This window comes from Mandrillus leucophaeus, unplaced genomic scaffold (assembly GCF_000951045.1).
Source record: "Mandrillus leucophaeus isolate KB7577 unplaced genomic scaffold, Mleu.le_1.0 Scaffold247, whole genome shotgun sequence".
NCBI classification, from domain to species: domain Eukaryota; kingdom Metazoa; phylum Chordata; class Mammalia; order Primates; family Cercopithecidae; genus Mandrillus; species Mandrillus leucophaeus.
The window spans coordinates 528,690-542,061 of NW_012102554.1; the positions used below are offsets into that span (position 1 = coordinate 528,690).

Sequence of the window (13,372 nt, forward strand, 5' to 3'; positions counted from 1 at the left end):
ACGTCTTGGCGTTAACTTTACTAACATGTTATGCTGACATGCATATCAGCTATTTCCTCATCTCTTTTGGAGTTAATCTTAACCTGTGCTTTGCCTCCTGTTCTGTCTTGACTTTGCCAGAAAAATCGAGTTGAGCAGCAACTTCACGAGCATTTGCAAGATGCAATGTCCTTCTTAAAGGATGTCTGTGAGGTACTATTTCTTTTAGATGGTGCCTTTTTTGTGTTTCAATTAATTATACTTCCCATTATTCATTTAAAATCTTTAAGTTGTACAGACTCCAGTCTTTAAAAATCAAACAATTGACTATTTCAGTTTTTATCATAGTATATAGGAATACTTTTGTCTCTTATGTTGTTGAAAGTGATCCTTTTTAAAACAGCTCTACTGGCATGTGCTTTTGATTTTTTTAATTCTAATATGTTTGTGTATGGGGCATGTGTGTACCCACACACAGACAATACCATTTATTTAGTTTTGTCAAAGAACATATCTGGATGTGTTCACCATATAAGATACATGTGCTTTATATACTTAAGACAAAATTAAAACTTAAACTTACTGGATTTGAGGTCCCTTCCCCAAATTGCCATCATTCAAAGATCAGTATTAAAATATAGGTTGTACTTTTTTTTTTTTTTTTTTTAGCAACTCTTATTGAGAAATGACATAGTATCCTTCATCTTTTGTAGAGGCTAAAAGAAATAACCTCATGGTAGTTTGGTAAATTCATTTTATAAAGCAGTGATTTGTTTCTGAAGCTTTGAAAATTTAGCATAATCTACAGACAGATAGGCTTTTTTTGCTGTTGATTTATAGTTCAGGTGGTTGCTTTTGAAGCCACTTGATACTGCATTTCACTTGCTATCTTCCACATATCACATAGTAGGAAACATAGCAGTTAATGAATCTAACAGATGCCAGCAATAACCTCCATGTTTTTTTTAATCCATACAGCAGTCTCGAATGGAGGATCGTTTAGACAGACTGGATGATGCAATCCATGTGCTGCGGAACCATGCTGTGGGACCTTCCACCAGTTTGCCTACTGGTCACAGTGATATACACAGTTTATTGGGACCATCCCATAGTGCACCAATTGGAAGCCTCAATTCAAACTATGGAGGATCAAGCCTTGTTGCAAGCAGTCGATCAACTTCAATGGTAAAATCGTGCTCATCTTTTTTGTAGTAAACCCTAAAGATTGTTGTCCTAAATGTCTTTAATGAAATCTTTGGGAAGAGGATCTTTCTGAAAGGAAGGTAAAGACTGACTTTTCAGAATTTTCTTTGCTGTCTAAGTATTAGTCCATAAAATCTTCTTGTGACCTTGTGCAAAAAGCAGAAGCTTTCTACAAAGATTATTTTTAGCTTAAACTTGGATTTTTTTCCAGATGTGTAATAATTGGCACCACAGTTTTTGCCTTGAAATAGTGCATAGGAAATCTGAATAGCAAGAGTTCTGGTCTAGAAAAGTTGTTTATTGTAATTTAGAACCAGCCTTCAATGGTAGAAAGAATGTGAAACTGTAATTTATACAGGTCCAAATTTAAACTTTATTCCCAAACTTGGTGGGGAGGTAGTTTTAAGAATGGCTGTAATTTCAGTAATAAATAAAGGAAACAATTTTAGATTAACCCACAAAGAGAATTTTTAAGAACTCAGTCCATCTTTTAAAAAAAAATGGTAATTTTTAGAGGGGATGTTCATTCTACAGCCATACACATCAAAAATTCTGTGTTTACCATCTTACATTATTTTTTATTCAGATTATCTTTTAAAGAAATGAAATTCTTTTTGAACCTGATATTTTAAACTTATACCATGTGTTTGCATGTTTATGGCATGATTTTTAAGGTTCATTGCATGCTGTGAAATGTTCTTCTACGAAGCAGATTTTTAGGTGTAAACCATGTGATGAAGGCTAAAACTTACCTATCATCAAAATAATTATGCGCCCCAAATGCTGAAGGCTTGTATTCTGTAAGATAGGATTGGTTCCAGATTTTCACACTCACATATCATACACATACATATATACTCATTTTTGAGCCTCTGAAGTTAAACATCACACAAGGCTGCCTATTTTCAGCAGCATGGGTAACATTAGATGCCTGTTTTGTGTTCCTTTGTTTTTTTTAATGTCAGGAAATCTTGAAAATCAGTCTCCTTTTAAAGTACTTTTTATTGCTATTGATAAGCTAATATGTGTCAAAACATATGTAAGTTATTAAACTAGTAGAATGGGGAAATGTCACATGGCTCGCACCTGTAATCCCAGCACTTTGGGAGGCCAAGGCAGGAGGATTGCTTGGAGTTCCAAGACTAGCCTGGGCAACAAAGTAAGACCCCCATCTCTACAAAAAATAAAAAAAAGTTAGCCTGGCACAGAGGCGTGTGCCTGTGGTCCCAGCTACATGGAAGGCTTAGGTGGGAGAATCTCTTGATCCCAGGAGGTCAAGGCTGCAGTGAGCCATGTTCGTGCTACTGCACTCCAGCCTTGGCAATAGAGCGAGACCCTGTCTCACCAAAAAAAAAAGAAAGAAAAAAATATGATTTTATGGTATAATTAAAGGAATTTGTTACAAATATGAATGCAGAATATTAATAATTTGTTGAAATACTGTTTATCCTTATTCAGAAGCATGACTTCAAAATCAATATGCTTGAATTTTAAGTTAGTCTCAGCAGCAATGTTTGCAGTTCTTATTCCTTACCTCTTAATGATTTTTTAATTATTCACTTTTACTAGCTTACTGCTCCTATTCCAACTTATCAGCTACAGTATTTAATATGTATCTGGCTCCTCCCAGTTGGAGTTTGCATAAAATGGGACTTCTGTCTTGAGAAAGTTGTTTTTTTACCAATTTCAGATATTCCATAATAGGAAGGGAGACTTATCAAAATCTAGTCCTCCAAAGCCACCTAAAAACCTAATGCATTTTAGTAGTAGGACTGTTAGAGGGAAAAATTCTTTCATTGGATGACACCCTAAAACTTATAACTAAGAAAGTAGCTCCCACTATATGCTGAAGGAATGTACTGCCCACTTCAGAACAACAACAGAAGGTCTGGCAGGGATAGTTTTTTTGTTTGTTTTTTGAGATGGAGTCTCGCTCTGTCACCCAGGCTGGAGTGCAATGGCGTGACCTCGGCTCACTACAACCTCTGCCTCCCAGATTCAAGTGATTCTCCTGCCTCAGCCTCCTGAATAGCTGGGATTATAGGCACCCACCACCACATCCAGCTAATTTTTCTGTTTTGAGTAGAGATGGGGTTTCACCATATTGACCAGGCTGGTCTCGAACTCCTGACCTTGTGATCCACCCAGCTTGGCCTCCCAAAGTGCTGGGATTACAGGCGTGAGCCACTGCACCCAGCCAGAGATATTCTTAAAAAGAAAAAAATCTCAAAGTAGTCTAGAAAAAATGGTCTCCTGAGACGTGAGGTGAGTCTGGCTTAGTCTGAGCTGCAACATTAGTGCCACAGCAGCTAGCCCAAGCTGTTGTTCAGTGTGTCTGTCACGGCCTTCTCTTCAGTCCTTACTACCTCAGTGGGTACAGAGCTGTGGAAAATCTGCCAGAAATCATCTGCTATTTTCATCTCATCCAGACACAATCAGTAATACTTTTAGCAGTGGAGATAAGATGTACCTGCCAGGCTTAGCCTCAAAATATAAAGTTATTAGCTGACAAAATCTGACACTGTTAGGTGAGTCAGTATTCATCTCCTGTCCTTCTGAAGTAAGCCTTTTAGCTGCTGAGTCCTCAGTTCTCAGCTTCAACAAAAAGACCAAAGGATGGAATGAAAGGAAGATTAGTCTGCCACTGACTATCCCCTCAGAGTCGTAGGCATCTTACTGAGGAAGACTGTCTTGTCGTGGTGGTTCTTTTCCATGTCTGAGGACTTCCATTAGTACTACTGGGATCCCTTTGTTTACATGCTCAGCACCCACCTGTATGGCATCAACTCTTCATATTCTTGCAGAGTGTGTGATTTTGGGAGCACGTTTTTGTAACTCTTGCCAACTGTCTCCAAGAGTTAATCTCCAGCTTTTATTTTCCCCTGGTCACAACCATACATCCTCCTAACTGATCATGACTAAGAAATAATGTGGTTTTACATTCTGGAATCAATTCCCCACCCTCCCTCTCCGCCTTGTTTTTGGTCTCTTACAACTTTCCAGAAGTTTGTCTATCTTTTCCTGCATTCGCATAAGTTAAAAAGAAAAAAATCTCAAAGTAGTCTAGAAAAAATGGTCTCCTGAGACATGAGGTGAGTCTGGCTTAGTCTGAGCTGCAACATTAGTGCCACAGCAACTAGCCCAAGCTGTTGTTCAGTGTGTTTTAGGCTCCTGATAATGGAGGCTACGTGGCCAAACTTACAAAGTGATCACAGACACGCTTGTTGATCAGCAATTTTGTACCACCGTGTAGAATTCTTGAGGTCAGCTGCTTTCAAAAACATTTGCTTTTCATTATTTCAGTTGTTTATTGCAGAGAATAGAATTATTCTGATAAATGTAGGTATTTTCACGACCTCCACAGAACATTCAGATGACATTTTTGTTATAATGGAACTTTATCCTAATGGGCAGAATCCTAATTGTAGGGTTTAAATATATCACTTTTCCTCCAAGTATTTAGAAAAGGGTTCAATATGCTTTTTCTATAAAGGGCCAGAGAGTAAATATTTTCAGCTTTGTAGGCTATATAGTCTCTGTCACAACTACTTAACTCTGACAATATAATATGAAAGCAGCTATAGACAATATGAAAACAGATGGGCATGGATGTATTCCAATAAAATTTTATTTACAAAAACAAGCTCCTTTATTTACAAAAACACAGGTCACGATTTGGCTACAGGCCAGACCTTGGGAATTCCTGATTTATAACATAAATTGGCACCCCAGCAGATACAATGGGGCTAGCATGTTTTTTCTTTTTCTTGGAGCCTATAACATTTGGCTTATGTTCATGAGTAGTTTGAGATTTTTGTTGAAGTAATTGTAATACTTGAGGCGAGCCAAGACACACTGATAGTGGAAGAGTAAGAGTTGATGGCAGGATAAAAGTGGTACAGGCCAGGCATGTAGTTCACACCTGTAATCTCAGCACTTTGGGAGGCCAAGCTGGGTGGATTGCTAGAAGTAGGAGTTTGAAACCAACCTAGACAACAAAGTGAGAACCTGTATCTACAAAAAAAAATTTTAATTAAGTGAGCATGGTGCCATACACCAGTGGTCCCAGCTACTCAGAAGGAGGCTGAGGCAAGAGGATTGCCTGAGCTCAGAAGTTTGAGGCTGTAGTGAGCTATGATCATACCACTGCACTTGAGCCTGGACAACAGAGTGAGACCCTGTCTCTTAAAAATATATATATATATATAAATTTATTTATATGTATAATATATATTTAGATAGATTAGATAGATAGATAGATAGATAAGATAGATAAGATAGATAGATTAGATAGATAGAGGTACAGACAGGTCAGCTCCCAGTCTGCAGTACAGACAAGTCAGTGATCAGGGTTGCTAGCAGTGTAAAGTTTACTCGGACACAGTAACCATTTGGCCAAGCATTTCCTTGTCCTCATTAGTATTTGATATTGATATGTCATTTAAATTTTAAAACACGAAATCAAGAGTTTTTAGAACTATTGAAATGTCAGCATTTGGCTTCAGTTTTGTTCCCATTTATTTAGCTAAGGCTAAGCTTTTAGAATAAACTACTGAGAAGAAAAATTTTTTAGTAGAAAACTGAAAATAAAAGGAATCACGAATTTTAGCAATGTATGGTGGCTTACACCTGTAATCCCAGCACTTCGGGAGGCTAAGGTGGAACTATTGCTTCAGCCTAGGAGTTCAAGACCAGCCTGGGCAACATGGGGAGACCTCATCTTAGCCATATGTGGTGGCTCATGCCTATAATCCCAGGTACTTGCGAGGAAGAGGTGAGAGGATCACTTGTTCCAGGAGTTCAAGGCTGCAGTGAGCCGTGATCACACTACCACACTTCATCCTGAGTGACAGAGTGAGATTCTGTATCAATTTTAAAAAAAGAGAGAATCATGAATTTCATTTGAGCATTTCAAAGAGCTCTCTGCAGTATAAAGTTTGTGTACATCCCATCGATTTATGGCTGTAATACCTAAGTACCTAGGCCCAACAAGATAACTCCATCGAAGTACCTTTCTCTTTAATGAAAAGTACTGTTATTTCTCAATCAGACAGTAACTTCAACTTCAAACCAAAACTAAATGAAATTCGAAGCATTTTGTACTAATGGAAACTTGATGCAGATCTAAAACAGTTTATTATTCATGACATAGGATAAAATTTTATCTGTGAGATCTTTTGATTTCATTGTTACAAGTCCTGATAAAATTTAATCCAGGCATTTCTCTTAGTTTTTGGTATTGCTTGGGTTTTTTGTTGTTAAGTGGTGGTTGAAGAAGTGACATATTCTTGTATGAGAGCATAGTAAATAATGTTAAATTATAAAATGTAAGTCTGCCTTATACAATCATTTAAAAATATAAATCATATCTGTTTTCTAAATTTTAAAGCAGTTAGAGAAACTATATTTTTCTTAGTTGCAGGAGACTTAAGACTAAGTAAAGACTGATAGGCAAAAAGAGTAATATTTTATTCAAAATTATCTTGGCATTTTTGTCATTTATCAAAATAAATTTGAAATCATTTTAATCTTCCATTTGGACAGTGTTTAATTTTGGTAAAGGGGTTTGTAATACAGTAGAAGTTGTGTGTCTGTGTTTCAACTGAGTAGAAGGATTTTACTTTTAACCACTCTTTTACCCTTTCCAAGTAATTTTTCCTAAATGGGCAATTTTTAAAATTTTTATTTTTATTAAGACTACATTATAGTGCTTTTTAAGGCTTTTGGTAACATTTTAAAATTCACAATTGTTCAAAATGGCAACTTTTTTTAAATTTGAAAAACGTAGAGGTGATACATTTATGGAAATATTTAAAAGGAACCATAACAAATGTAATACTACCAAGTTTCTAGTAAAACCTCTCTTCAGATAAATCAAAATCTTGGAGTAGGCAGTATATAAAGATCCTTTAACCAATCTGTAAATTAATAGTGATTAATTTAAATCATTAGTATTCAGTGAATAGTACAAATTGAACAAATTATTAGAATGGAATTCAAAATCAAGAGGAATTCATACTGTTTTTCAGTTTGTCCTTTAATTCACAAGACCTCTTATTAATCAACTAATTAGATTTAACATTTTTCCATTGTGAGTGCTAAAGCCATTGGCCAAATTAAATGGAAACAAGTCCATTGTTGGGTGCTCCCAGAAAAGTAAGGCCATACATAGATTGCGAAGATTGAGTATGCAGGATGGTGTCATTTAATGGCATGGGCCTTTTATTCTGAACTGGAGCTCTTCATAATCATTGAAACATAGAGGGTAGCAGGCCTTGGGGTTTGCCTTGCCCTGCTACTCCCCCAACAGCCGCAGCCTGTCAGCTGTATGCTAACGAGGTGAACAATTAAACTGAGTCCTATCTGGCTGGCCCCACAGGCTCTAGGCTCAGACAAAGAACTGTTTATACACCTGTTGTATGTGTAGACAGAGCCATTTGAATGTGGAGCTGCAGATTAAAGGGAAGACTTGGGAGCCCAGGAGAGCAAGGGTTAAAGAGAACTATAAGAACTGTGAAAGTCAAATTCTCCAGAAAATATATGAGGGCCATTTGCAAGGGGAATCAAGTTACAAAGAAAAAGTTCCTGCTAACTTCATTAACATGAAAAACTCCAGACTTCAAGCCTTCTTCTAGTCTGAGGCCTTTTTTTTAAAGGCTTATATTTTTGCTGTGTGTGCCAATTAAATTTTTTCTTTTGTAAACTATGTTTAAGTTCATGTGAGAAAATACTTAGTTTGTATTATTCTATAGTGTAAAAATATTTGCTGGTGTTTCTGTTGCAAAACAAATCTAGCACCCTTTCTGATTTTCCTTAAGGGAAAAGTAAAATTTCTAAGATTTATTATTTAGATAATGATCAGACATTTTTTTAACAGTTGAGTTTTTAAAAAATCAAAGAATTATTTATACTGATAAAGTAAAAGGAAATCAGAATTCAGCAGATGCATCATCACTTAGATAAGTGAAAATTCAATTTGTTACTGTCAGTAGTATTGCCTTACATAGCTATAAAATGTTTCACATGTGTAACATACACTAAGTATACATATGTTTAAAATTTAAATTTTAGAAGGCTATTTCCTTTTAAATTACTTGGTGTGGTAGTTCAAAATGTTATGTAAAAACAGAATTATCACATATTGCCAGGGATCATCGAAGTTTCAAGTCCACATTATTATAAATACAAATACACCTCAGCTTTTACTTTAACTTACAATTATTTCCCCAGCCCATCAAAATTCTCCTAGATGTATTTAATCTTTAGAGTAGGCCTTATCTTCCAAGGTTCCAAAGAATTTGCAGCCATATATTGTGTTTGCCCATATCTATTTTTATAAAATGGGATTTTGAACTTCCTTTCCTCTTAGATCACTGAGTACTTCATAGTAAGAAAGCACCCTCGTTCGTTAAGAATAAACAAGACCATGATACCCTTGAAACAGAATTTCTTGAAACATTTTAAAAATAATTTGCTCTCTTAAATACAATTTTCACAGTCCATTTCTTTACTGATTGTTAGGTTGAGTACTTCCGATTCTTCTCAAGTTTTTTAGGGGAACAACTGAATACTGAAACTTTCTGAAAGTGGGAAGTGGGATGGAAGTCTGCCATAGTTTCTGTGGTCCCTTCCCAGCTTTAAGATTTTGTGATTCCAATACATGGTGAAATTGTGTGGTTTAGGAAGAGGGTGTAGTGGATGCATGATTATTACCTAAGGGAGTAGTGACACAAATAGTGCTCAGCAATGACCAATCCTAAAATCGTTTTAAAAGTAACTATTGAATTAAATTTTAAAATCCACTAAATGGGCTTCTTAAAAATAAAGATGAGAATAAGTGTAAAACACAAACATTTCTTAGAAAGTGTGGTGGAAGAACGAATCTATTCTAACTAGATCTACTACCAAATGACCTGTATTACCTAAAATTTTGCTTTGGTTCCTTTTGTTTAGCTCACAGAAAAACCAAAGGATAAACTCGCATAGGGGTATTTGTTCCTCTTAGGGTAAAATCATACAAAGTCATGGAAGATAAAAGCTGTATTAATTACTCAAGAGGGATTCAAAGCTTGGCAGTTTACTAGGATTGAAGGATTTATTGAAAAACAGTGGTTCTCATGTATAACTCCAGGCAATAAACCTATTTAATTAAAAACTTAATCTTCTAGTTGACACGTCTGCTACTATTCTAATAAAAACTTCATCTGTAACAAGTTTTTCTATGTATATTAATATTGCAATAGCTGACTGTTTGATGGTGTTTGCATGCTTTAGCTTTTCTATTTCAGGTTAACTGTGACTCATATAAGTTTGATTAAAGCTGAAAATAAAAATACATGCCAATTTTGCTGCCTAGCAATGCACAACTTTAGTTCTTTTGTTGTTGTTGTTTGTTTTTTTGTTTGTTCGTTTTGTTTTGTTTTTGAGACAGAGTCTTGCTCTGTTGCCCAGGCTGGAGTTCAGTGGCGCGACCTTGCTCACTGCAAGCTCCGCCTCCTGGGTTCACACCATCCTCCTGCCTCAGCCTCCCAAGTAGCTGGGACTACAGGCACCTGCTACCATGCACAGCTAATTTTTTGTATTTTTAGTAGAGATAAGGTTTCACCATGTTAGCTAGGATGGTCTTGATTTCCTAACCTTGTGATCCGCCTGCCTCTGCCTCCCAAAGTGCTGGGATTACAGGTGTGAGCCACCGCGCCCGGCCTAAATTCTTTTAATTTTGTATTGCTTTTGTTGCTCTTTCAAAAATTTTGAAGGGAGACAGAGAAAAAATAAGATACTATATATGATAGAGGGGCAAACTTAGATAAATACTACTATTGCTTGGAATGTAGAAGTATTTTGTTCAGTGCCAGTTCATGCATACTGTAATGTATTTAGGTATTATATGAAATAGATTTTCCGACTGATTATATAGGATTATTAATAGACCCTATGATGTGTAGTGCATTGTGACTTATAGAATGCTTTATCAGCTCATTTGTTTCTCACAAACACCCTCTGTGGGATTTAAAATTTACAAATTAGAAGTTTCATTTTTAAAAAACAGTATGTGTTCTTTTGATTTAAAAGCAGTACTACTGTGAAGTATTAATATTTTGAAATTCTCCCCAAAAACCAGAATAATGACATCCAGAAAAAGTTGCTGAAATCAGATGAGTGATACTGTTTTCTCTATTAAACCAAGTAGAATAATTTGGACAGTTATTGCCCCTGAACTATCTTGGTCATTTTTTTATTTTTGGGTTTTTGTGGATTTTCTTTAACTTTAGGTTGGAACTCATCGGGAAGACTCTGTCAGTCTCAATGGCAATCATTCAGTCCTGTCTAGTACAGTCACTACTTCAAGCACAGACCTGAACCATAAAACACAAGAAAATTATAGAGGTAACTATATTGTTGGTTTTCAGATTTAATGCAGACAGAGATATCATTTGAAACACTCTCACCTTTCTCACAGCTGGATTGACATCTGTGAATCAAAAGTCATTTAGGTGAGGGAATTCCAGATAGTACTGTGGAGAGCAGATATTTAGGGTTCCAACTGGCCCACCTAGGTTGACAATTACAGATACTTATTGGTGAATAGATCCACCTATAGACTATTGTTCAGTGTTTAACAGTTATCTTTTACCTCTTCCTGTTCTGTCATGTCCCTCTTCCTCAGACATTTTCCCTCATGAATGTGTCTTCATGGTCCCTAGAGGCAGTGACAGATATTTCTGACTATACTGAGAGCTCTGAATGATGGAAGCTGTTGTTTTAGAGATGATCGTTTGATTGAAGAGACATACAGTTTCAATAAAAAACAAACTTGATCACTGCTCCAATAGAGCTTACAAATAAGTGTGAAGATAGAGCACTTAAAAGTGCAAATAAGATCACCAAAATAAAGTTCTCCCAGTTACATTTAACCATGATGCCTATTTTACTGTGTATCCAGGAAGATGTTAAGCTTATGTCCTTTACCTCTGCAGCATCTTAGAAGTTAGTTTCTAAAATCCGTTGTTTCTCATCCTTGTTCTTTTGTTAAATAGTGCCTGAAAGTGAGCATTAGACTGGTCATAGGGGTCAGACTTGTTCTTTTAAATATAAATGCTGTTAAAAAGCACAAGGATGTGGACATATTCTTTTCAGCTCTAAATAGTATACTTTCCTACATCTTCAAACCTCCATCCTAACCCTGTAACTGCTAAGGATATTCACCAGCTAGAAAGCTTTTTATTGTCTTAGCTCTAATTCATAAATGCGTCTCGTCTTTTATCTTTCCTTTGCCTCTTTGTTAGGTGGCTTGCAGAGTCAGTCTGGAACTGTTGTTACAACAGAAATCAAGACTGAAAACAAAGAAAAGGATGAAAACCTTCATGAACCTCCTTCATCAGATGACATGAAGTCAGATGATGAATCCTCCCAAAAAGACATCAAGGTTTCATCTAGAGGCAGAACAAGGTATTTGTTAGCATCCAGGTTTTAAATTTTACTCATTTTCCATAGGTAAAAATACTTGAGAAGTTGGGTGTCATGCATTTATTAACTACCAGCTATGTTCTAGATATCGTGTTAGGATTTTTGTGTATGTTGTCTCAATCACCACATCATCCCTATAAAAGAGAAGTATATGAAGGTTTGATTTCAAAATTATGTTTTCCTTCATACTACACCATTTGAGGGACTATATATAAAATATAATTATATCTCTTCGCTCAAGTTGCTTAGTCTGTTAGACAAGTAGAAGGTAAAATAGCTAAAAGAAGTTAAATTGTGTGTTACGGACATTTAGATTTTATCAATTAGTATTTGAATATGGTCAGGTATCACTTAACAACGGGATATATTCTAAGAAATGCATTGCTAGGCAATTTCATCATTGTGCAAACATACAGTATACTTTCACAAACCTAACCTGTTCCTAGGCTGTGTACCTGTATACCATGTTACTGAACTGAGTGCTATAGGCAATTGTAACACAATGATAAGAATTTATGTATCTAAACACCTAAAAGGCACAGTAAAAATAAAAGATAAAAAATGGTACACCTGTATAGGGCACTTATCTTGAATAGAGCTTGCGGGACTCGAAATTGCTCTGGGTGATTCAATGAGCAGGTGGTGAGTGAATGTGAAGGCCTAGGACATTTCTGTACACTATTGTAGACTTTACAGACACTGTACATTTAGGCTATATTTCATTTATTAAAACATATTTCTCTTCGATAGTAAATTAACCTTAGCTTACTGTATGTCTTTTACTTTAAAAACTTTTACATTATTTTTAACTTTTTAACTCTTGTAGTGATAGCTTAAAACACAAACACATTATATAGCTATACAAAAATATTTTCTTTAAGTTCTTTTGTAAGCTTTTCTTGTTTTTTTGGGTTTTTTTTTTGTTTTGAGATGGAGTCTTGCTCTGTCACCCAGGCTGGAATGCAGTGGCATCATCTCAGATCACTGCAACCCCCGCCTCCTGGGTTCAAATGATTCTCCTGCCTCAGCCTCCCAAGTAGCTGGGATTACAGGTACCCCTCACCACTCCAGGCTAATTTTTGTAGTTTTAGTAGAGACGGGGTTTCACCATGTTGGCCAGGCAAGTCTGGAACTCCTGACCGCAAGTGATCTGCCTACCTCAGCCTCCCAAAATGCTGGGATTACAGGCATGAGCGACCGTACCCGGCCTTTGTAAGCTTTTTTCTATTTAAATTTTTTTTTTTACTTTTCAAACTTTTTTGTTAAAAACTAAGACACACACACACATGTTAGCCTGGGCCTCCACAAGGTCAAGATCATTAATATCACTGTCTTCCACCTCCACATCTTGTCCCACTGAACATCTTCACAGGCAGTAACATGCAGGAAGCTGTCATCTCCTATGGTAACAAAGCCCTCTTCTGGAATACCTCCTAAAGGACCTGCCTTCAGATCTTACAGTTAACCTTTTCTTTTTTTGTTGTTTTTTTGAGATGGAGTCTCGCTCTTGTCACCTAGGCTGGAGTGCAGTGGCACAATCTCAGCTCACTGCAGCCTCCGCCTCGCGGGTTCAACCAGTTCTCTTGCCTCAGCCTCCAGAGTAGCTGGGACTACAGGTGCCTGCCACCACGCCCGGTGAATTTTTGTATTTTTAGTAGAGATGGAATTTCGCCACGTTGGCCAGACTGGTCTCGAACTCCTGACCTCCAGTGATCTGCTTGCC

At 36.5% G+C, this 13,372-nt stretch overlaps 1 protein-coding gene across 6 annotated transcripts in view; it reads left to right on the forward strand.

Moving 5' to 3' along the window:
* The window catches only part of TCF12 (transcription factor 12), a 377,169-nt gene that overhangs the window by 339,929 nt on the left and 23,868 nt on the right, over window positions 1–13,372 (forward strand). For 3 of the 6 annotated variants that reach the window (XM_011983162.1, XM_011983160.1, XM_011983161.1), the window contains 4 exons: window positions 121–192; window positions 958–1,164; window positions 10,455–10,569; window positions 11,469–11,631. In XM_011983162.1, coding sequence (XP_011838552.1) covers window positions 121–192; window positions 958–1,164; window positions 10,455–10,569; window positions 11,469–11,631 — 557 coding nt within the window. The remainder of the gene's footprint in view (window positions 1–120; window positions 193–957; window positions 1,165–10,454; window positions 10,570–11,468; window positions 11,632–13,372) is intronic. The other 3 variants (XM_011983163.1, XM_011983164.1, XM_011983165.1) reach the window with 1 other exon arrangement.